Source organism: Cyrtonyx montezumae, unplaced genomic scaffold (assembly GCF_038088225.1).
Source record: "Cyrtonyx montezumae isolate F1298 unplaced genomic scaffold, pur_monq_1.0 scaffold_1, whole genome shotgun sequence".
Classification (NCBI taxonomy): Eukaryota; Metazoa; Chordata; class Aves; order Galliformes; family Odontophoridae; genus Cyrtonyx; species Cyrtonyx montezumae.
This window is the reverse complement of record NW_027071825.1, coordinates 17,708,406-17,730,915: the sequence shown is the minus strand read 5'-3', so window position 1 is coordinate 17,730,915 and position 22,510 is coordinate 17,708,406. Positions and strand designations below refer to the sequence as shown.

The 22,510-nt window shown below is 36.7% G+C and overlaps 1 protein-coding gene across 2 annotated transcripts in view; it reads right to left on the bottom strand.

Annotated features, from left to right (window-relative positions):
* SLC30A7 (solute carrier family 30 member 7) overlaps positions 1-22,510 on the bottom strand; it is a 508,373-nt gene that overhangs the window by 483,736 nt on the left and 2,127 nt on the right. The window contains exons 3-11 of one of the 2 annotated variants that reach the window (XM_065742421.1): positions 19,760-19,873; positions 18,041-18,128; positions 17,592-17,718; positions 16,531-16,680; positions 15,009-15,059; positions 13,088-13,223; positions 7,165-7,255; positions 6,123-6,272; positions 3,680-4,424 (exon numbers count right to left, since the gene is read on the bottom strand). In XM_065742421.1, the coding sequence (XP_065598493.1) occupies positions 4,377-4,424; positions 6,123-6,272; positions 7,165-7,255; positions 13,088-13,223; positions 15,009-15,059; positions 16,531-16,680; positions 17,592-17,718; positions 18,041-18,128; positions 19,760-19,873 (955 nt within the window). In that variant the 3' untranslated portion in view covers positions 3,680-4,376. Of the gene's footprint in view, positions 1-3,679; positions 4,425-6,122; positions 6,273-7,164; positions 7,256-11,702; positions 12,043-13,087; positions 13,224-15,008; positions 15,060-16,530; positions 16,681-17,591; positions 17,719-18,040; positions 18,129-19,759; positions 19,874-22,510 lie in introns of those variants that run through there. The other variant, XM_065742428.1, reaches the window with a different exon arrangement.

The following is a 22,510-nucleotide window of genomic DNA, read 5'->3' as shown; positions in this document are numbered from 1 at the left end:
TGCATAGTCTTCACATACCAGAGACAAGAGTGGAATAACTGGCACCTTTTCACATCATAGCAGTCTCTGGCCAATGAAGTCCCAAAATATATGGTCATTTCCAAAAAAGCCTGAATGGGGAGAGAAATCCAAAAGGGAATTCCAGCAAGTTGCAGATAGGGATTTTGCTAAAAGTGTACAGGATTAATTAACCACTGAATTGGTGTAAGGGACCAGATAAATGAATTATTAAAAAAAAAAAATAATCCCCTTTTTACTTACTCTTCTAAATACACTCCAAAGGGATGGGGTACTCAGTCATACTAAGTGGCTGTCAGTGGCTGCTGGAGAAAACAGGACAGGGCTAATCAGTAACTAAAGCTGTTGTTCTGAACTGGCATTGAAGTTATCTAATTAGACAAGTTACATGGGGATTTGAAAGCATCAAGGTTTCAGTGACTGAAATTTACACTCAGTCTGGGACAAAAGCCATAAGCTTCACAATTTGACTGCAGCTTAAATATTTAAACGTGGAAAACTGCATTTCAGGAGCAGCTTCCCTCACCACCTTCTGTCTGTTTACCTTCTTGAAACAGGTTCACTGACCAAAAGAAAACTGATACCCTTTCCTTCCTCTGCATTTAAACTCACATAACAAATAAAAATAATGTTAAAAGTTGCTAAGGTCTATCCTATTAGTAGCAGCAAGTTTCAATTTCTGTGTAAAAATAGTATCATGAGCTCTTACTAATGCGATTAAGCTTGACTTTTAGTAAGCAGTATTATGTAGGAATAGAACCACTTATTTAACTTGCACTTTCTCCCTTTAGCAAATCAAGTTCTCTTCAAAGGCCGCATTTACTGCTGCACTGCAGCCATTTCAAGCACAGCCATTCTGGAGCTGGGTTTGTTGGTTTTTTTTCATTTTTCCTTTTTAAACTCTTCAGAAACAGAGTCAAGTCTTTCACAGGATGCTCTCAGCAAAGTAAAATATCATTTTGCTGTATGTCATTTTTTAAATGCAGTTTGCAGGATTGGACTTTGGTCAATGTAGTTTTAAGTTACTGTTTTCTTTCACAGAAAAAAAATAACTTAGATCAGAAACCCTAAATTAAGATTCAGCTACACGAAAATGTAAGGAAAGCATACTTTGCAAACTTGGCTCAAACTTCCATACAGTTTGCCAGGAAAGTCAGTTTTATAGCAGATGATCTGCAGACACTTAATCCACCACCACATATCAGCTACCCATGTAAGTCTGCTTAAACAAGGTGATGTATCTACTCGTGTTAAAAGCAAAATGCCATATAAGCCAAGTGCTACATAATCAGCAAATTAAAATAATTGAGCTTTGATGTTCAAGAAAGGCTGCACTTTCAGCCGCATGGTTTATAATCTAAAGCCTCAGCAAGTAACCCCTCAGTAGCTGTAAAAAAACCAAAACAGTTAAAAGTCATCACTTACTGACATAGGAGAGCTAAACATGATTGCAGTTAGCTACTGGGACGCGGCATCTTCTGTCTTGTAGAACTCTGCAACACTTATCCTTTCCCAGAAAGGCTAAAAACTCCTAAAATTAAGTCTATTTTTAGTCTGGCCTCCATGAATTATCCTCAAAACCACAGTTCACAAAGGACTTATTTCTTATTATAAAACATCAAGTTATCCTCAAAATTAAGGTGGTGCGTTGATTAGAAATCGAGCCCTAAGCAATAAAAAGATGTAAAAAATGATTAAAATGAACATTGTGTAATTATAAACAGCTTATAGGCTTTTGCATTTAACTTCCTACAATGAAAAATTTTGTAGACATACATTTTTAAAACATAAACACAAAAAAACAACCCAACTGGGTAGATTCTCACTCATAAGCCCCTTGGACACAAGTTTTAGCAGTTCTCTTTTCATTGAGACAACTAACACAGTGGCCAAGCCCAGCAACTTGGGCAGCACTACAATATATTTCAGCGAGGCCAGGAACATTCAGACCTTTGGGCCCTGAGCTGCTAAAAAGATTACTTAAATCAATCTGAGCTCTTTGATCACAACAGTTGTAATGAAGCTGGCTAGTGCTTGCCTTTAAACATTTAATACATCATCAAGAAATTAGGTCATCAAACAACAAGGAGCAGTCTACACGCATCTCTACAAAATGATAACTTCCAGCTGTCTTAATTACCTTTTCCGTGGGTCATACAGGCAAATGGTATCTTCAGCTGATAAGTCACATTTGTTTAACAGATTCCTGCACCCTTCCCCACTCCATGTAACTTTTCATCCTCCACTAAGGATCTCCACAGCTGGCAGAGCACCTGCAAGGTGAGATGGGAGGCAAGCCTGACAAGAGGAGTGAGGCAGGAGCCCAGAGGAGGTGGATGTAGGTCAGTGCAAACTGCCTGAAAAGGCACTCCGCACCTGCACCCCCTGGAGAAATAAACAAGATCAGATAGCAGCAATAAGGATAAAGGTGGCTCTGAGGGCTGGAAGGTACCATCATGTTTAGAAGAGGTATGTGGCTTTTTACTGCTGTTATTCTTTACTCCCAGTTTTCAGGTGCAAGATCAAAAAGTATAACCCCAAGCTTTTTACAAAATCAACACTAATGCTTCATTATTTCAATAATTACAGTTCAGGTACCAACTATCAATTTGGCAACCATCAATGTTTTCAAAGAAAGAGAGATCAAAGTTCAGATGCTATACAGGAGCAACAGAGCGAGTGGCAGAAACTTCCTCTTACCATGAATTTAGTAACATCAGTGGTAAACAAGCTATTTCTGCAAAGAAACGTTCAGTACTTCCCCAGTGCCTAGCACTTACTACAGAGAGACACTGCTGGCTTCTGCAGGTGCTGACTGCAGTACTGCTCTGTATCAGGTACCTGAAGAATACTTAAAATCTATACCTGGCGATAATGGCTGTGATTTACTAGAGAAATGCCTGTCTTGTTTCTCTCTCCACAATGTTCTACTTGTAAGGAAAACATCCTCTTACAAAACCTTCTGTTACTAATTTAACTACAGCAACATAGTGGAATTTTCTGTAATACTAAGTATAGCAGATTGTTGTTGAAAACAATGCACAGATTGGAAAGCATAAAATGACAACAAAATACAACTAGTGTTTCTGAAAACAAACAAACAAACAACAAAAAAACCCAACCTACTCCACTGAGAATGTTTTTTTCCGATGAAAATACAAAAGCTACAGTGAGATAAGAAAAAACATATGACTTGTCATCCTGGAAAAGCATAATCTTTTACAGAACATGAAGAAACATGAAGAGTGGTCTTTATTTCCATTTCATGTATAATCACCAGGAACACATCTCTAGTATCCTGAAAGGCAAAAGTAACCTCACCAATCACTTTACTAAGAATTACTACAAGCTGTTAAAATCAAAGAGATTTAGACTTTCACAAAGATCAGGGTGTCATTTTGTTTGCTCTTACAGTTTAGAAAATAAAAAACCTTCATGCACTGTTTCCATGAACCATGGAAACAATTCCCTCAGCTGCCTGTTGTGTGAGTGACTATGAACTCGCACGGGTAGCATCACGTAACATTACTCTCAACAGTCTGAAGACACTAGGAATTGGATTTAAATCTAAATCCTTGACTACAATAGTTTCCACAAGATATGGTATATACTCAGATATACCATATCTTATGATATGGTATACCCAGCCTGTTTTGGAGGCAAGTCTCTCACAATGGCTTTGCCTTTTACCTTCAGCATTTTTCCTGTTTGGTACAATGTAATAACAAGGGAAGTCTAACAACTACAGTTAGGCAAGTATACAAAGTTCCCACCTACATCACCAGTAAGTAATCAGACTGCATACAAGATATATTTGTAGAAGTAATAAAACCCTTTGATGCTTCATATTTATGCTGGCAAATACCTCTCATGATATAAAAGGCACTTTGAAAACCCAATATGGTTTGGTTCATTAAGTTTGCAAAGTACAAACAATTGTACAAACATACAATTATATCGAAGCATGTCAGCCATTGTGACATTATGTACAAAACAAGTTTCCAATTCATGATAACACTGGTTTTATGGGAATGAGCAGTGGTTTCCAGCAGCTTTACTGAAGACATTTGGGGTTTCCAGTACCACCATTTTAGTTTCCTATTGGAACAAATGTAGTAAGTAAAAAACCTTCAAAAAGTTGTAAGTTTGGGTCTTGTCTTTTTGTGGCCCCCTAAAGTCCATAACATTCATTCCATATTTACTCCTTAGAATTCAACTTCATCCATAGCCCAAAGACAGAAATCTGTTCAGTCAATTCCAGGACAGTATTGGAGGCAGGCTCTGTCTTGGGAAGTGTCGTGTTTTATACCATTACAGTACAGAAAACTTTGGTCCAACAGCACAATTTCAGAAGCTCACTACATGGCTGCGACATCGATCTGTATGTAAAGCTGTCTTACTCCTGCCTATGGAAAAGAGAAGGATGTTAAAAAAACAAAACAAAAAAACAATAAAGCCAAAGCAGTGTAACTGTCCTGATCAACTCTCCACAGCAGTAAGCTGCCCTACAAGAAGCCTCAGTATCCTGTTTCTGTAGTTCAGCTTACACACTCAGCAAGACATTTATTGAGATACCTGCGAATTTTGAAACCCATACATTTTTTAGAGAGCACTGTATGAAAAGCATGGTTCTTCATATAGTAAAGAAGTGTGTCTGTAAGTATATATAAACATTAGCATTTATCCTAAATCACTGTCATATAAAGAAGCTGCAAGCATTTTCTCTAGCACAGGTTTAACTGCCTGAAAATCATCTGCTTACAGAGCTGTAAGACTGAAATGAAGCAAAAGCACGAGACTATAACACAGGAACTGTGGTTTGAACCAGCTCTGCTCTTAAGATTCTAGCAAGAAGCAACAATGGCTATGCTGAATTGACTTGCCAAAAGTTAATTTAGCATCTCACATCAGAGGTGTGCAAATCACTCCAAAACATTTTCATACAACTGATGATTGTTTTTAAGACTGATGAAGAGAAAAATCTACTTGCTCAGACTTACTGTCAGGTAAAAAGAACAATAGACCTTGCTCCCTCAATTCAGCCTCCAAGATACACAACTCTAACACTGAAAAGCTACAAGATAGTGGAAGGGTGAACAAGTCACTGGGAAAATGAAATCCTTTGGAGATTTGGGACGTAAAATCAGTTCTAAGTATACATAACAGAATGTTCCACATAGTCCTTCCCAGAAACTATCCGTTAATAATCTCAAAGTACATAGCCTGCAAAGTAAACCATGCGGACTAATTTGTATCTGATTGATAATCTAGAACAGTATGTAATGGAATATCTCAAAAATGACCCAACTTTGTGAATTAAAACAGAATTTAGAATAGATGCATACAAATTCCTAAACTGTCCATTCTGGAATTTTTCATAGATGGGATAAAAAAGTAAAAATGTCATGGAGTAAAAAAGTGATTGAGATTGAAAGGGACCTTACAGCCCATCTAGTTCCAACCCCCTCGTAATGGGCTGGTTGTCACCCACCAGATCAGGCTGCCCAGGCTCCATCCAACCTGGCCTTGAATGACTCCAGGGATGGGGGGCATCTACAGCTTCTTTGGGCAAAGTCACTTTCTTAGAGAAAAAAAGTTTCATGAAGTTTCTGACTATTAGGATAAAATGGGCACTTTATCAGATACATAAGCAATTCACCACACACATACTGCCAAGGCAATTGAGCAATAAAACATATAGAACAAGAGAAGGACTATGCATGTGAGCATGCAAAAGCTCTACTAAAAAACAGCAAAATATGCAAAGAAAAATGATTCTTAAACAAACTAGGTCCAGTCTGTGGTCAGAAGCTCGCTCTTGAGGAAAGGCTCATCTGTTTTCTTGGTTCCTCATACTCAAACATACAGGTTTCAACTTCATTCAATACACATCAGGAAATTACTGTTACTTCCATTAAGTGGCATCAAAAGTTAACACAGAGAGGTACAGAAATTCAGCCAACACTACACAGTGTTTTGAAACTGTTCTACACAGCTGGGCAAGAGAAGCTTTTCAGCAGTTATGATGAAACCAAAAAAGGAAACATTTTTCTTAATGAGAGTTGTAGTGTCACCTCAGGTGACTTTGATGATGAGATACATACCTGAGTAAAAATATTGTGAGTCTGGCTTAGAATCCACCTTCCATCAGCATCAGGAGCTACTAGTAATTTCAAAGTCCCTATGTAAACATCAGTACAGAGAGTCCAGAAGTGTGGATCATGTAAACTGTAAACTCCTTGCAACTGCTGCACCTAAACATAAAAGCAACTTTATTGTTTTTCCTGAAAACATATGGGCTTAATTCCTTATTACAGTCTCTGTGATTGTGAAGAGTTGAAAGCAGATTCTGTGTATGAGCCATTATTGTCTATCTTGCTGTTCATATGCTGCACAAATATTTTACTGAAACCATTTCTGAAAACAGTGGAGTCCAAGAGAGAAAAATTATTTATTTTGTTGAATGCCTTCTCATATTCAAACAGTAACTTCTGCAAATGCAGAAATTTTCAATTAAAAAAAAAAAAAAGAGATCCTAACTATCACTACACCTATTAATATGCCTGTAAATATTCTGTGAGGGCTTAAGTTTGTTCCATCAAAACCATTCTTCTCCCAGTTTTAGCAAAAAGCCTTCATGTGGTCATTATAAACCCATAACTTTATGAGAAAGAATAACACTTTCTGCAAGCACATTAATACGACATCCTTTGTATGTCTGCAGAGATGCTTCACGTGTTCGTGACACATTAGAAGGTCAGCTAGCCAGGAGTACCAGCACAAATCACATCCTGAGTAACCTCCTTACACACACACCATCAGTGTTACTCTACCTCAATTTAGTAAAGACAGAAGTAGATTTTCAGAGAGATAAACTGTGCCGGACAAAAGAAAAAAGTCATGCACTAGCAGGACAAATGGCCGCGAGGAAAGGCTTCAGGACTGTTTTTTATAACCTAGCACACATTGAGCTTAAGCTACATAATATTTAGGATTCCAGAAAAATAATTTATCTGGCATCTTCATTTCTACAATTAGAGAACCCTTCACAGTCCTTACTGCAATAACAACTATAACATCCTCATGTACAACTGAGGTTCATTAAGTCAGTAGTTTCCTCATACACAAAAGTGCCAAAGAGCTCACCCTCTGATAGCACTGAGGCAAGGCGCCTTCCAGAGATGGAGGAGTTCGCTGCATCAAAATCCCAATGGATTCTCTTAGAAGTGGAACAATACTATAAAGAAAAAAGGAAGTTAGCTACCATGACATTTTAAAGTGTTGCATAACAAAGAAAAATAACATTCCTTAATGCTCTTGAATAGTTTTTGACCAGAAGTTGAGAAAGTTTTCACAAAAGCCTGCCACAGAGAACAAAAGGACAGACAAATCCTAATGCTGTCCCACTAAAGGCAAGACTACTTCTCCCTCAAATTACCCAGAAACAATCAGTGAACAGTCAAAAGATAACTGGTTTAACTGTGGAATCTGGGATGAAATTTAAGTGCCTTAAACACATATGACAAAGTAGCTGATAAGCATAGCTTAAAACCCAAACTTGCTTCAGTGGCAAATCACTCACAAGCAACCATGAAAATATGCAACTGAAACTGTTTTTCTTCTGTGTTTGGTTTAAGACATTTCTTTCTTATGAACTAAAATAATAACAAGGAGATCATAAAACAAAATTAGTATGCTCCAGTCCAACTATACCAAAGATATTTTGTCAGAAACAGAATACTTAGCATATTCTTGACATGAACTAAGTGTAGAGTCTCATCCGACCTCAAAGATTTAACATTTGGAAGCAATTAGAGGTTCCCTCTTTACTGCATGGTCTTGCTTAATCAGCAAACTAAAATGACAGTTAATAGGGGTATTTTTTTTTTAAAGCCACCAATACCAGTAGGTCTATATCCCAATTCTATCACTGAAAGTTTACACTTACTAGGTGTTCAATGTGTTGATTTCTGTTTAAGGAACAGTTTATCATGCTTGATTCAGTAGAACATCCTAAAATTTAAGATTATGATGACTATCTATAGCCCAATCTCAAAAGTTAAAAAGTAATCTAATTTCAGGAGTGTGTAAGTCACTAAACTCTCTACAGCAAAAGCAGTGATAAATTTTAAGAAGCCAATAAGCTGAATTTTAGTGTCCAACACTGGCATCATGGCTGGAGTAAGCAAAGCAACGGTTCCATTTCTGTCTTGAAGCTGTGCCAGAGTATGCAGCTTCCACTGCTCAGCTCACTCCTTGGATAATCCTGAGCTATGGTAGAAAGGAGTCAGAGGTTACACGGCTCTTGTGTAATGAGCCACAGGGAAAATAAGCACTCTAACATTAAAGTCTCTCTGGAAATATGCCTATGATCCAGGTCAAATTCACTGCCTGACATACTCCATATGGACTCACAATTGTGCTGCTACTGAGGAATGAGCTCAGAACTAGGAAGAAGCAATTAGAGGCAAACAGGAGATACTTAAACTGAACTTATCACCAAAGACAAATATTTAGAAATACATTAGCTGTCAATATGTCTAAAAGAACCTTAATTGGAGTGTCACATTCTACAGGCAGTGAAAGGAAAAAGGGTATCTTATCAATCAACCAATCTCACTAAATAACATCCACATCACAAGTACAACATAAAAGGGAGCTGGAGCTTCCAAATAATCTACTGAATTGTTTTCAGTTTGACTCACTAACTAAAATAGCAGGACTGCTTCTTAATATAAGCCTTGACAGATCAACACACAAGTTCTAAATGCAAATTGAACATAAGACTTTTGAATACTGACTCCATTCCTGTAACTATAACAACATGCCTCTAACATACATATCCAAAGGCTTAAGATACAGACACAACACCTCTTTTTCTCCCAGAGGGAGGTCTGAAGGAATAGAAAAGTAGGAGCTAGCCTGGAATAAAAAATATATATGCATGAAAGAATATAGCAAAAAAAAATCTGACCTGGATACATTTAGACTATTTCATAAAACTGACATGCATTATGTGATGGAATAGAAAGGAACTAGCAAGTAGAAGACCTGAAGACAGCCTACAGGAACTTAACAGTACAGGTGAGGCATGTTAACTTATCCCATTCCAAAAAAGGATTTGGTCAGTGAAACTGGGAGATACATTCTGAAAGAGAATACACATTGAAAAGATGAAGCTAAAACCTCACTATTGAGTAGTTCTGTTTACAATGTATTTAAACTTCCTACCTGCTTCATTCTGAAAACCTTATACCCTAACAAACTGATATTGTTTGGGTCTATGCAATCAACATGGTTTGCAGAAGAACAAACACGGTCACTTTTTGCCAGGAAATGGGGAGCAGTTTTAGGCAGCAGACTGGAATCAGTCACTCAAAGTCAACTGTTACTACCAAGAACTGAACGGTGAAACACAATCCATTGTACAAGAGGTACAGTTTAAAAGATGGACTTCTTGCTGACAAGATTTTACCCATTCCTGACTTTGTAATGATTTCACACTAATGCCTAAAACAAATGTCCTGAACAAGTTCTAGAAAATAACGCTGTCCACTTTCATCAAGACTGAATGAGAAACCTCAAAGCAGAACGTTTAATTAAACATCAGCCTCTTAAAACTACAAAGAATACAGTCAGGTTGGGGAATTGCTTGATACTGTAGGTTCAAGTTGCAATGGTCACAGCTTTCTAATTTAATCAGGAAGGTGTTTATCTCTTGGAAAGCTGAAAAGGCCAGAAGACAGAAGCAATGATGTGATGCGCTCTCACAAACACCAGAGTGCATAAGGCCATACAAATCTCTGCATCCAAAGGACACTTTCTCTCACCAGGTAACCTTTCACTGTAAGCCAAACTAATATGACAAACTACAGAATCTGTTTTTTCTGAAGTCTTTGATACTCCACTGTTTCAGGCATAGTACTGAAGTGGAAAACCTTCCATTAAAACCCACAATTCCATCAGTCATTGGTGTGAAATACATGGAGCTGCTCCTCCAGCAACTTTTGCATTGTTATTCCCCCTGCCACTTTTTCCATGCATGCGTGGTCTATAAGCTTTGCTACTAAAGCAGACACAATTTCCTAATTGTCTCTAGTTACCAAGATTTAAATCTAAAGTATTACATTACTTTATAAGATAGCAGAACCTGAAAGAGGCTCTAACTCTCAGGATATAAACGTATCCTCTCCAAAAGCCCTAATAGCAAAGGTGTCCGGTGTGCAAAATGAGTTCACAGCAAGAAAGCACAGTATACTTTCCCATACACTGTTAAAGAGGAAATGAGAAGATTTAACGCAGATAAGACCCAATTATATGAATCTGATAAATCCACCTTGCCACTATTCCTCACTGCTCGATTAACAACACAGTATGAAAGTATTAGGATCTTGTTTGACTTGCATCACAGCTGTTCCAGCCCAGTTCAGTTTCTGCCACTGCTTTTCTACACACACTTAGCAAGATTCTGGCACTGGAATAATCTTAAACAGCGAGGCTGAAAACAGCTGAAGAGTAAAGAAAGTGTTGCTTAGTCTACCTTACCAATACCTGTAACGTAGAACAATAGATCTATGCAACTGATTAAAATGGAAATGGTCAATTTCATATATGTGGAGTCATGCATGACAGCTTTGGAAGATAAACAATTAAATGTAAATAGCAATGTATTTTAACCAATCAGCTGATAAACTCCTGTAAGAAGGGAGAGCACGTCAGGGCTCTAACACAGCCATACTCAAAATAGCAAAATTTTACAGCTCCTATTAGTGGAAAGTCCTCAGACAGCATTAACATTTTCAAGTAACAATTTAATCAGACTGACTTCAGTATCTCTGGCTTAAAACACCACGTTTTTTAAATTGTAGCCACAAAGAAAAGACCATGATATTTTAAACAATCACAATTCTAGTCGCACTTGCTGGCACACACAGGTACTCCCATTCAATTCCAACTTACAGTGATTGTTTTAAGTACTAAGAGGGAGATTTCTCAGATGAATGGAATACTCTGCACAAAAAAAAAATCCTAAACAAGGCACTATTGACAAATATTCCTTTGAAACAGCAGATAACCTTTAATCTAAAATCAAATTCTTCCCAAAGTTACTTAGAAAGGTTGCAAATAGGTCCACACATGTGGGCAGGAATCTCTGCACTAGATACTGACTCCTCACCCCCCTAAGAGACAAGAAGCTAGAGACTGCTCTAGCCACTATCGCCTTGAAGTCTCTTCCAAACATTTTTCCTCCTCACATTTCAAATTTTACAAGATTTCAGTATAATCATTTATCCAGATTAGATTTAGATGACTTGAAAAAGATAAGGACAAAAGTATCATATATCCTTGCAATAATCAGTTGGGCCCCTACTATTACAACAAAAGACCGCCTTACAGTAAAATTAAAGCAACTTCTGAGTAAGTTCTAGAACACATCACCCACACAGCATAGTGAAGAATAAAGTACAATAAACAATGGTTTTATGTTCTGGAGCATAAATGAAAACTATTAAAATAAAACAAAGGTTGACTCAAGCTCTCCAAACGTTAATCAAACTACAAGCCATCCTGACTGCCTCTTTCAGTGCATTTTAAGCAAAATCATCACTAATCAAGTCTGTTGGACTGCCTGAGAAATAAAATCTGCAATTAGATTTTGCTCCACTGCTGTGCCAGAATATGCCAGTCTGAAAGAAAAGTAGATTTGCTTCTACTGACTGAGACTTAGCATAGTAATCCTAGAGATCATTTATAGTGTTGTGGGCCAACAGCCCAAGTCAAACATTAAGTCTGCTATCAGGTCAAAGGACACATCAAACAGTGGAATTTTCCAACCTTTTTAACACAGACCTCATAAGAACATCCTAACTACAAGACTTATTAATAGCGTTATAATAAACCTGTATTATGGAAGTTTCAGCCTTCTTCCAACCTCTGTATGAATGCAACAAAAAACTCCTCTCATTCATATGGTACCTTCTGATCAGCACTCCACATCTGCTTTGCTGTACACAAAGACAAACCCTTAAAAAACAACGGGTATGGAAATCAACGTTCTACCCAACTATGAACTCAGCAGTAGCTTCTTTCCCCACAGCAACTTGCACACTTTCTTTCCAATTTTATGAGATCTAAGTCATATAGTTGACTTCCTCATTTACGGAATTACTAAAATTTTTGTCCTTTACAAAATTACAAGAGGTTTAAGACAACCTACTGACTTATATTATTAATCCAATAATTTAATAGAGATAGGGATTTTTCTGCACATTCAGCACCTGAAAAATATTAGCCTACTCTGATAGACAGGGAGATTCACATCAATAACTCTGTGAACACTGCCATGCATATGGTATAAACATGCCATATATGGTATAAACATAAACATGTAGTGGCAGTTAATCAGATGATATTTACCGTGGCTGAAGAGACAAAGGTCTTCAGTTATGTTCTACCTAGACTTGTAGCACTCTGCCTGTGCCACCATTTAAACTATTGCCATAAGTACCCAGAAACAGCATCACTGAATAACATGTTCACTTGTCCAAACTCATACAAATTGCTTCATGTTTACAGTGATATTGGTAAGCAACAATAGGGAAAGCAAGGAACTACTTACTTTCCACTTAATCTTAAAGGGAATAAGGATGTAGCAGAATACAAAGAAAAACACACGCAAAAAAAGTACCAGTCTTGATTCATCAGGGACCAGGGCATATCCTGTGCCAGAAAGCTCAACTCTGCTGCACTGAAGCCATTCTGCTCCATTTGCTACAGTACACTGGTTTATATAACTGTGTACTAAATACAGAAAGGAAGAGTTCTACAGCTTGAACCTGAAAAACACTTCTGTAGTACTGTGCCTACAGTGTTAAAACACGCAGATTTAAGAAAGCAGTAGCTGTAGAAGAAAAAACAAGGCAACTCATTTAAGAACAAACCAAGACAAGCACAGAGAGCCACGATAACATGATACTCACGGAATAAAAGCGAGCATTGTAAAACATAACTTGTGCTCCTGTAACTAGCATTAAAAAGATAACCAGATATCAGTGGTACCAGCACTTACCTTACACCTATAAGTAATGCTATCAGCATTGAACAAATAGGATCTGCTATCATTAGACCATAATTTTGCATCAGTATAGCAGATATGATTACACCAATACTTCCAAGTGTGTCTGCAACAATGTGTAGAAATACACCTAAAAAAGAGATTAATTAACACCAGCTTAGCTTGGCATTCTTAAAGCTATTAGAAATATTTCAAAGACTCTTTGAGGAGGAGAGTTGCAAGACCTAGGTAATACGATTTATACTTGTCATATTCTTCACCAATTTTTGGTCAAATACATAAAGAGCAATCACAGAGTTTCAACATATCCTTAAAATATAAGGCACTTGAAAAAATTATATTATTTTCTGCAATAGCAGGTAGGGGTATTTCATGGCATGGCTGTCAAGCAGTGATCAACAGCTACAGCTAACATTCTTCAATACTAACCTGTATTATAGCAAACTCCTATTAACAAAAATAGACCTGTAAGACTTTGAAAGATGCTTATGTTTCATTTACAGTACTGGCAGTAGAAGTTGCTTGGCAAAGAGAGTGAAGACAAGTGATTTTAAGAATTATATATTATTTAAGAAACATACAAGTTTACTGCTGTTTTGAATGTAAAGAGGAGAACTCAAACTTTGCCACTAGTCAAAAATCAGTCTTTGGCGCTCCCTGCTGGCAATAACAGGAAAAGTCATTCAGAAACAGCTTGCTGAATGCAATTAATTCTTGGGACTGTGATTTCCCACCTCACAAAGAATAACTCACAACAATAAATCAGCATTCTACCAATTCTCTTAAGCCTTCTTTGTGCTGGGTCTAAAGGTCATTCCCTTCATAGCAGCCCATGGTGTGCCAGGCATTAGGTTTGTGAACATTCATTACTCACCAGCATTTTAGCTATTGCTGAATGATGCTTATACAGCATCAAGCCCTCCTCCATTTCTCATTCTGCCCCCATACAAGTGGGCAGGGACTGGGCTAACACTGGAAAGGGACACAGCCAGGACAGCCTACTCGGAGTAGCCAGCAAGTCGTTCCATACTATATAGCATCATGCTCAATAACTAAACAGAACCTTTCCAAAGCAGTTGTTGGCTGGGAGATGGCAAGTGATTGCCTTTGCACCAAACTTTTTTCTGTATTTTTTTTCCCTCTTCATTTATTAAACACTGCCTATATCTCATTCCAAGCATATAAGATGGTGAAGATACAAGCAATGGAAGAGGTGGAAAACGTTCCCTTGGAAGGACTACAAAGAAGCCAAGAAATCGTTCAATAAAAGAACACAGTACATACATCTAGGTATGCCAAATATTTCCATTGTACAATTCTTTCTAACTTTTGATCACTTAAAAATAAAAACTCAAAAGTGACATAATTAATAGTTTATATCCTCTTGCTCTCAGGAGATTATGGACTCTAACTCCCCTTGAAGTCATTATAGTTTAGATAAGATGGTCATTCAAGCTAACTGTAAAAGCTTGAAATATAAGTTTAAAGCTCCAGTACCCTGCAGAAATGCTTATATTGAGCTGCACTTTTCAAATACATTCTATCTTAATAATAGCACTTTTTCAGTTTCTACAATGTACATTACATCTTGGGTTTCCCTTTTAAACACTCTTTCCTAATTTTTTATTCTTTGCTTTTTCAGCATCACATCAGAACAGAAGCTGAACCTTAGCTTCTGCAATCTTCCTTTTAAACTGTATTGCTGCAACAGTGCATTTATACTTCAGTGAATGTCTCAGTGCCTAGCCATGCACACGGTATATACACTCATCTGTTCAAGCATGGAAGGGGACTACAAAATAACACTAAAGAAAAGGTAGTATTTATCCCGAGGCTCCCTCTGAAATAGATGTGTAATAAACAATCACAGGCAGAATAGGACAAAACAAATAAACCACTGTATTTATTCTTTTACCTTGTAAGATTTGCTTGCTGGAACCAGTCATCCCTTCCAGAGAATGGTCATCTGTGAAGATATTTATATGGGCATATTAACCTATGCTAAAGCTTTCTTCTAGTGGTATATTCTGTTCTGGTCTTCCTTTCTGAAACGTATTGATGTCTTGCACAGACAAGCTGCTCACTATGACTACCTTTTGCTCTAGTTTTTGTTTTTTAATGAAACAATCAAGTCTTAAAACATGGATTTTTAAAGAAACTGTGTATTTATTTATATGCTATATATAGCATATATATGTGCAAATAGATTTTAAAAAATAAAAATTGAGAAACAAAACCTTTCCAATATTTAGCAAAAGAAGCCACCGCAAAAATACGAGCCATACAAACAAGTAAGCAAGAGTACAGTCATATTTGGTACCAAGGAATAATATTTCAGTTAAGCATTTACCCCAAGCATTTAAAAGAGTAAGACTTGTAACCAAAACTCAACAAAAAAAATCCTCTCATTCAAGCAGATCAATTTCCTCTGTGGCAGCGTATCAAAAAAAAGTGTTAAGAAAAAATGTTTAAAGGATAGCAAATGACTTACAGAGAAGATATAAAATAACTTATTCAGGAATTGATTTGAATAGTGAATTGCACCAAATATACTATTTGTTCCACTGGGAGAGGGCTGGGAGAGCAAGGATAATACCATGCTCATGTTTTCCAGCCGAAGTGCAGAATTACCAATTTTCTAACACAAATATCTACTAGAAGATGCAAGTAAAGATTTTTCTATACTCTTTGTCACCTTCTGTCACAAGATGCTGTGCACACTGAGAGCAGAGGACAGCATATTCTTGGTTACCTAAGATTTTAATTCACAGCTCAAACAGGAAAGATTGACAATGCAGTATTATAACAAGGCTTTAATTTGCACTGTTTCAAACAGGTGGCAACCCACACTGTCTCTTCTACTGTGATGAAGGCTAATCATCATATTTTGTGCAGACATCACTTCAGATTATTTGCCTAGATGTCTCTTCAGATTATTTGGAAAAGATTTAAGCATAGCAAAGATACAGAATATCTTTCTCATAGCCAGTTTTAAAACAGATTACAAGTGCCCAAGACAAGAAAAAAAAATCTTCTATTTGAGATTACACTCAACAAATCAATCCCTATGTACCCCGAACAAAATTGCTCATTTATCTTTCCCAGACGTTAATCTATGAAGTTGATACAAATGAGAACACTGGCATAGTACTTTAAGTTATTTTCATGCAAAATTGAAACAAAGCACTTAGTATCTGGTTTAATTACATTGCTATAGCACACATGCTGTTATCTTTTGCCTGCATATAATAAAGATGGACATTCCAAAAATATAGGCAGAGTAAGACGTATATAACAACACTTCATTGATCGCAAGTGAAACATTTCTCTGCATACTTACAACAATTAGCAGTCAGCAACTTCTCTTCTGTTCAGAAAAGTCAGTAATATCAGATTTAAATTGAGTCAAGTGATGTTTTATGACATTAAATACTTACCATGGCAATAATCCTGATCATGAGAGAGTCCGTGGCTATGGCCATGGTCATGGCTGTGTCCATGTTTATGCTCATGGCTGTGACCATGACCTCTGTGACTGTGTCCATGGCTGAGACCTCCATTGAATAGAGAATGGCTGTGCTCATGCCCTGTGAACAAACATCAGTCAGAATGTAAAGGAAAGTGCTGAATAGAAGTATGCTTACATTTGTTTCTAAGCTACTGAAAGTCTATTAATCTTTTAGGTCACCTCAAGGCATGGCTTTAAACAAACTTGTTAGAAAAAAAATTAACACAAGTTGTTTGAAATATGAATCTTGGCTGTGTAACTGTATGAATTGTATCTGATTTAAGAAGTCAAGTGCTTTTAATATATTCCCACTTCTGAAACAAGTTATTTTAACACAGCTTAAAAATGTGCACAAAATTTGATACAAGCATGTTAAAAGTAAACAGAAAATTAAAACACGCTAATGTTCATACATCACAAATCTAAGCTTCTTCCAGGAGTCTGTATTACAGTTAAGAAATTAAGCTGGAACAGATATCAATTAGCTTTGCAGAAAAAAATAGAAATAACATTTACCACAAACATTTACACAAACTTTGCACTTAAAATTAAACAGACATGAAGTTGAAAAGTGCCTGAATCTTCATCCCATACTTAAAATTTGATTCAGACATCTTGTTTATTCTTTCTCCAGGAAAGACCCCACCTAACTACAGTTTAATTTTATTCAAAAGATACTCTGCAAGAGAAAAGGTTCTCTTTCAAGAACGTGCAGTAGAATTCATGTTATAGAAAGCAAATTATAGTTTTCTAAGCCTTGCAGGTTAATGGGTGAGAAGTACATGAAAAGGCATGAGAAGTACAGCGGTGATATACTAATGCTAGTGTTAAAATATGAAATTCAGTGCCATTAAAAAGACCTAAAAACATAATACTGAGGCTCTCCCTGGTGGGTAACAGTGTCCGAGAACGCAGGATGCTTAGAAAATAAACATATATATATTTATGTATAATATATACTATTAATATATAAAATTATAAACATCCTACCAGATCCATGTGAATGCCCATGACCTCCATGCTGAAAAACGAATATTCCTATAAGATTTACAATGAATCCCAGTATAGAAACTGGAAGAAGTCTCTCATGATGCACATCAGGAGGCTCCAGCGCCCTCTAGAAATAAAAGCAAGAAACAATCACAGCATTTTAGTCTCATCACATTAGTAAAAGGCACCAAGAAAGGCTGCTCCTGCACATAAGTAGTTTTGTGCTTTCTTATACAAGCAGGTATATGTAAAAACGTAATTAAGAATTACTCAGGAATTTCACAGTGTAAATCTTATAGTCTTTACGTGCTTCTATCGACATACAGGAAGTTTATGTCACAGAACAATTCCAAACTGCCCCATTCTCTTGTTCAGATCCCAGATTCTTAAGCAATGATTTTAGTAGTTTTATCCCCATTAAATACACTCTACAGGTAGAAATTACATACCTCAACACCTTCAGAAAAAATAAAGAACGCTGTAAAGATGAGGAATAAACCATTTACAAAACCTGCAAGTACTTCTGCTCGAACATACCTGCAAAAACCAAAAAGCAACAGCAGATATCACCACATCCACGTAAACGTTAGAAACTAGAAGTGAAACTTCAACATTGGAAAATAATCTTCTAGTTCTCAAACAGCTGTATTACATATGGAATTTCTAAACAAGACAGAGTATATGAACTACAGACAACTTGTATGTAATCAGCTATTCTTCCATGCTGACAAAAAAAATCAACTACAACCAACTTTTACTCATTTTCCACATTTGTAGTAGAAAACAACAACTCTCGAGATCACTTAAAAGGTAACAGTAATAAAACAGTGAACTGATAAGAGGACGGAATGTAAGACAAGTACAGAGAATTAAGCAAGCAGGATATTCAAAACAGCCCCAAGCCTTAACTCATCCACCTAAATTAAGTATTCTACTTGTTCCAGAGACTCACATGCAAGAGCAGCAAGAGCTTGCCTCTGCAGCTATTACCTGGTCTAGATGAAAGAAAATTTTCAGTTTTTCCCATTTAAGATAATTTGTACTTAAAGTTATAATTTTTTATTCAGAAACTACACAATATGGTTATGTCTCACATTCTTAAGATGGTTGATGTAAAGTTTTGTTTAATATCAAAACAGTCACACATCAATTTGTTTCCCTTTTTGAGGGGGGGAGGGGATAGTAAAGGTCGTAAAATAAATATTTCTTAACCAATTTGTCCAATTAAAGAAAAACATCATTAACATGCAATTCCAAAGTAGGAAACACCAGACAATAAATGGTAGCTGTTCTCTCACATGTGGAGCACTAGCTTTTTAAGTGCAGAGCAGTAATTAAGATAGAACCTGCCTTCACTGCAGTTAGTTCATGGCAAAATAAATTCTTCCTAAACGGATTCCTAGATATATCAGTTCCCACCTTAATTAAATGAGTCTCAAACTACACAATGCATGCTTATACAAGACAGCTGAAGTTAAATGCTGACATTCAGGTCAGTAGCACTATAAGCAGCACAGCAACCTACCTTATAGCTCAGCAGCTGTTAATCAGTATAACTGATTAATACTACTGTACCATCAGAATTGTTTTATAGGCACAACTGCAATGCACAACTGAAACAAGTATCCTTGAAACAGAACCAACTGCAACAATTATATCTACAAAGGATACCTGGAGGACAGTACAGCTGTGTTAATGGGAATTTTAGTGGCAGCCACAGCTGCTAACAGTAACTACACCTGCTGAATCCTGCTGGGTCTGCAAGGCATAGTTTATAATCTCAGGTGCAGCATCTGAGACTCAGGGCCTTTCAGGGATAAGTTCCAAAAGAAAGCATGGAGCAACAGCAGTCTGCAGTTCCCTATGATATACCTCAGCTCACCATGTGAGGAAATCCCTAACAGTTGTCTTGCAATACTGTTGCTGCGTGTATGACAAAACATGGCAACTTCCTGTAACCCAGTTACACTAGTAGTACTGCAGAGCTCTTAGTGATGAAATGCACTCATCAAAAGCAGCACCTTTATATTTTTTCCTATTTCTAGGAAAACATTCACATTAAAGGTTTAAATAATTCAACCTAAAAAGCAGACTTTTGATATAACTTTTCCATGTTCTGCAAAAAGAGGTTTTGTGCACACACAAGGTAACAGCCTGAAGTTTCTTACCCGTATGAGAAAGCATCATTTGACCGCCACTTTGAGATAACTGAAGCTGCTAATCCAGCCAATAGAGCAGTACAATCAAAAAACATATGAAAAGAATCTGATATTAAACCTAAACTGGAAAAGAACAAAGAGAAATGTTACATTGGGCACAAGAAAAACAGCACTCAATCTTTTACACACTAGAAGAATACGCTGCTTCTAAGCCTCCAGCACAATTCTGATAGCATGGGTGAGAAACCCACACCAGCCCACCAATATAAACATGCTGACAAAGGCAGTTTGCATGCTGACAAGCCTGCTTTCTTCAGCTTAGTGAGTGCACTTAAATTTCTTGCTAAGCACTCTTTCAATCTGGAATACACTGGGGTGATGGGTTGGAGGCAATTCCACTGACACAAGTGAACACCCCGATGCAGATACACCCACAAATAATATACACTCTTTCCTCTGTTTATTAATGCCAAATAACCATGGAATAGTGGACAAGACATGTTCATCTGTTGTATTTATGACAAAACTCCCCCACAAAGCACACAGAATTACTGTAAACACTAAAAACTTTTGAAAATTCTATCAAAGTATTTCACTTTAGAAAATACCTTAGAAAAAACACCTTTTATTACATATCTTCTGGAACTTTATCTATTTCACCCGGTTATAAAATATTTTTCAACTCTTTCATCAAATCTATAGAAAGCTATTACAGATTTTTACAACACCTATTATATATACACAGCAAATTAGACTTTTTCCATATGATGATATGATGAAAACCTTCCGAGAACAATCAATCTCCATTAATTCTGCTCTTGTGATAAGTCTGTTATTGTTCTAGTTAGCTTCTTAGGGTAGCTATGACATAAATTTAGAGCCTGGATTAGTTATTATGTGTGTAAGTAAGCAGAAATTAACTTATTTCTATTCGAATCCTTAGCTTTAATTCTCACCCACTGATAAGGTTCATTTGAGCTATTTTCATTAAAAGGTTCACTTCACATCTCAAATTCAGCTGGTCAGTGGATACCAATAGGCAATCAGGTGCTAAGGATCATCCCAAATCTGGACCAGAACCACAAAAAAGTATAGAATACCAGCATAACACATCTCTGAGATATGCTATTTCAGTAAGCAAATAAAAAAGTAAGGATATCCAGTGACTGTTTTGGAAGGAGTTTAATACGCTGATTTTCTTCTGAAGTCCCAGTAATCTCTCTCCAACATACTTCCAGTAGCACCCATTTGTTGTTAGATTCTGATTTATAGCTTGACCAAAATTACTGCTGGCATCAAGTCCTAGAGGACAGCTAGATTCACACTGAAGTTAAACACAAAGTTATTAGACAAACTTTGAATTATTCCACATTAACAAGCTAAATAAATTTCAGGATTATGTATTACAGATGAAACATGCAACTACAAAAGTGGGTTTGGAGGACAGAAGAGAACAGAAGTCTTGTTTTATATAAATACATATATAAATACATGCACAAACACATATACATCTGTAAGACATTTCAGAAAGGGGATAGTAGAATATTAAAATACCCTTAGTTGCTACCAGCAACTTAGCAAGAAACAAATCATTTTGGAAATAAAAGTTTAAATGAAGACAAAAGGCTGGACACCTAGGAAGCAGCAGAATCCAATGCCTTCTCAAATTCTTTAAGGGTGTGGGCAACAGCTTCCCCCCCTCAAATCAGGTGACATCTCCAGGAAAACAGCTAATTCTCAATTTTGTATAAGAAACACAGAAGACTCAATGGAAAAAAGAAAAAAAAGACCCAACACATACAGGTGGAAGGTAATTAGGGTGACTATAATCATAAGCTTGCAATGTTCATGAAGTACTTGGTGTTTTGTTTTTTTTAATAGTCTCTTGGAAAAGAGGAGTGTTCGAACCAACTGCTGGTGAAAAAACAAATACCATACAAGCTCTATAACCAGAAGTCATACAGCAAATGATCACAGCACTGTGCTCCTGCCTACCTGTCTTACCACAAGTACAAAAACAACACAGCTCTGCCTCTTTAAAGACTTAACCAAACATCTCAGTGCACACGGAAGCATGTGGATTTATCAACACTGGTCAGGACAGACCGTCTGTAATATGTTTCATTGCATGGCATAGTATTGTAGACACAGCAGTAAGCGATTCTGCTGCACAAAGGACAGCAGGCCTAGTAAAAAAGCAATCTGACCACCTATGAGATCTGTTTTTGAATGACCTGTAAATTAAAGAGTCAAAAAAGGTTGATGCAAAATGATTACTAAGGGAAACAAGTAATCTAGTTAATCACTAGTAACCCACACATATGTAAGAACTTCCACTGGAACTGGAATTCAAAGGATAGTAGAAACTCTATAGTAGAAAATATTGCATGTAAGTGAGGACACTTCCACAGCTGAATAAGAAACACAAATATATGTGTAGTGGTTAATATCTTAGAATAACTCAAGTAGCAGATTTCAACTTTAAGCTCTAAGTTAGGAAAACACGACATCTAAATCTGTTGTCTGAGCTTTTTGAATGTCAGGACCTCAGAGTAGTTGTAAGAGGATCATACAACTTAACTATTTTTGTCATTGAAGGAAAAAACACAGTAACTTGGCAGACAGAAAGTTAGAAGTACATAAGAAGTAACAATTAAAAGGGGAGAAGAAAACAGAAGCATTTTAGAACTTATTATTTTGGGAGCTGAAATAATAGATTTCATTCTGAAATAAGAATAATGGAGATAAAGAAATCACAAT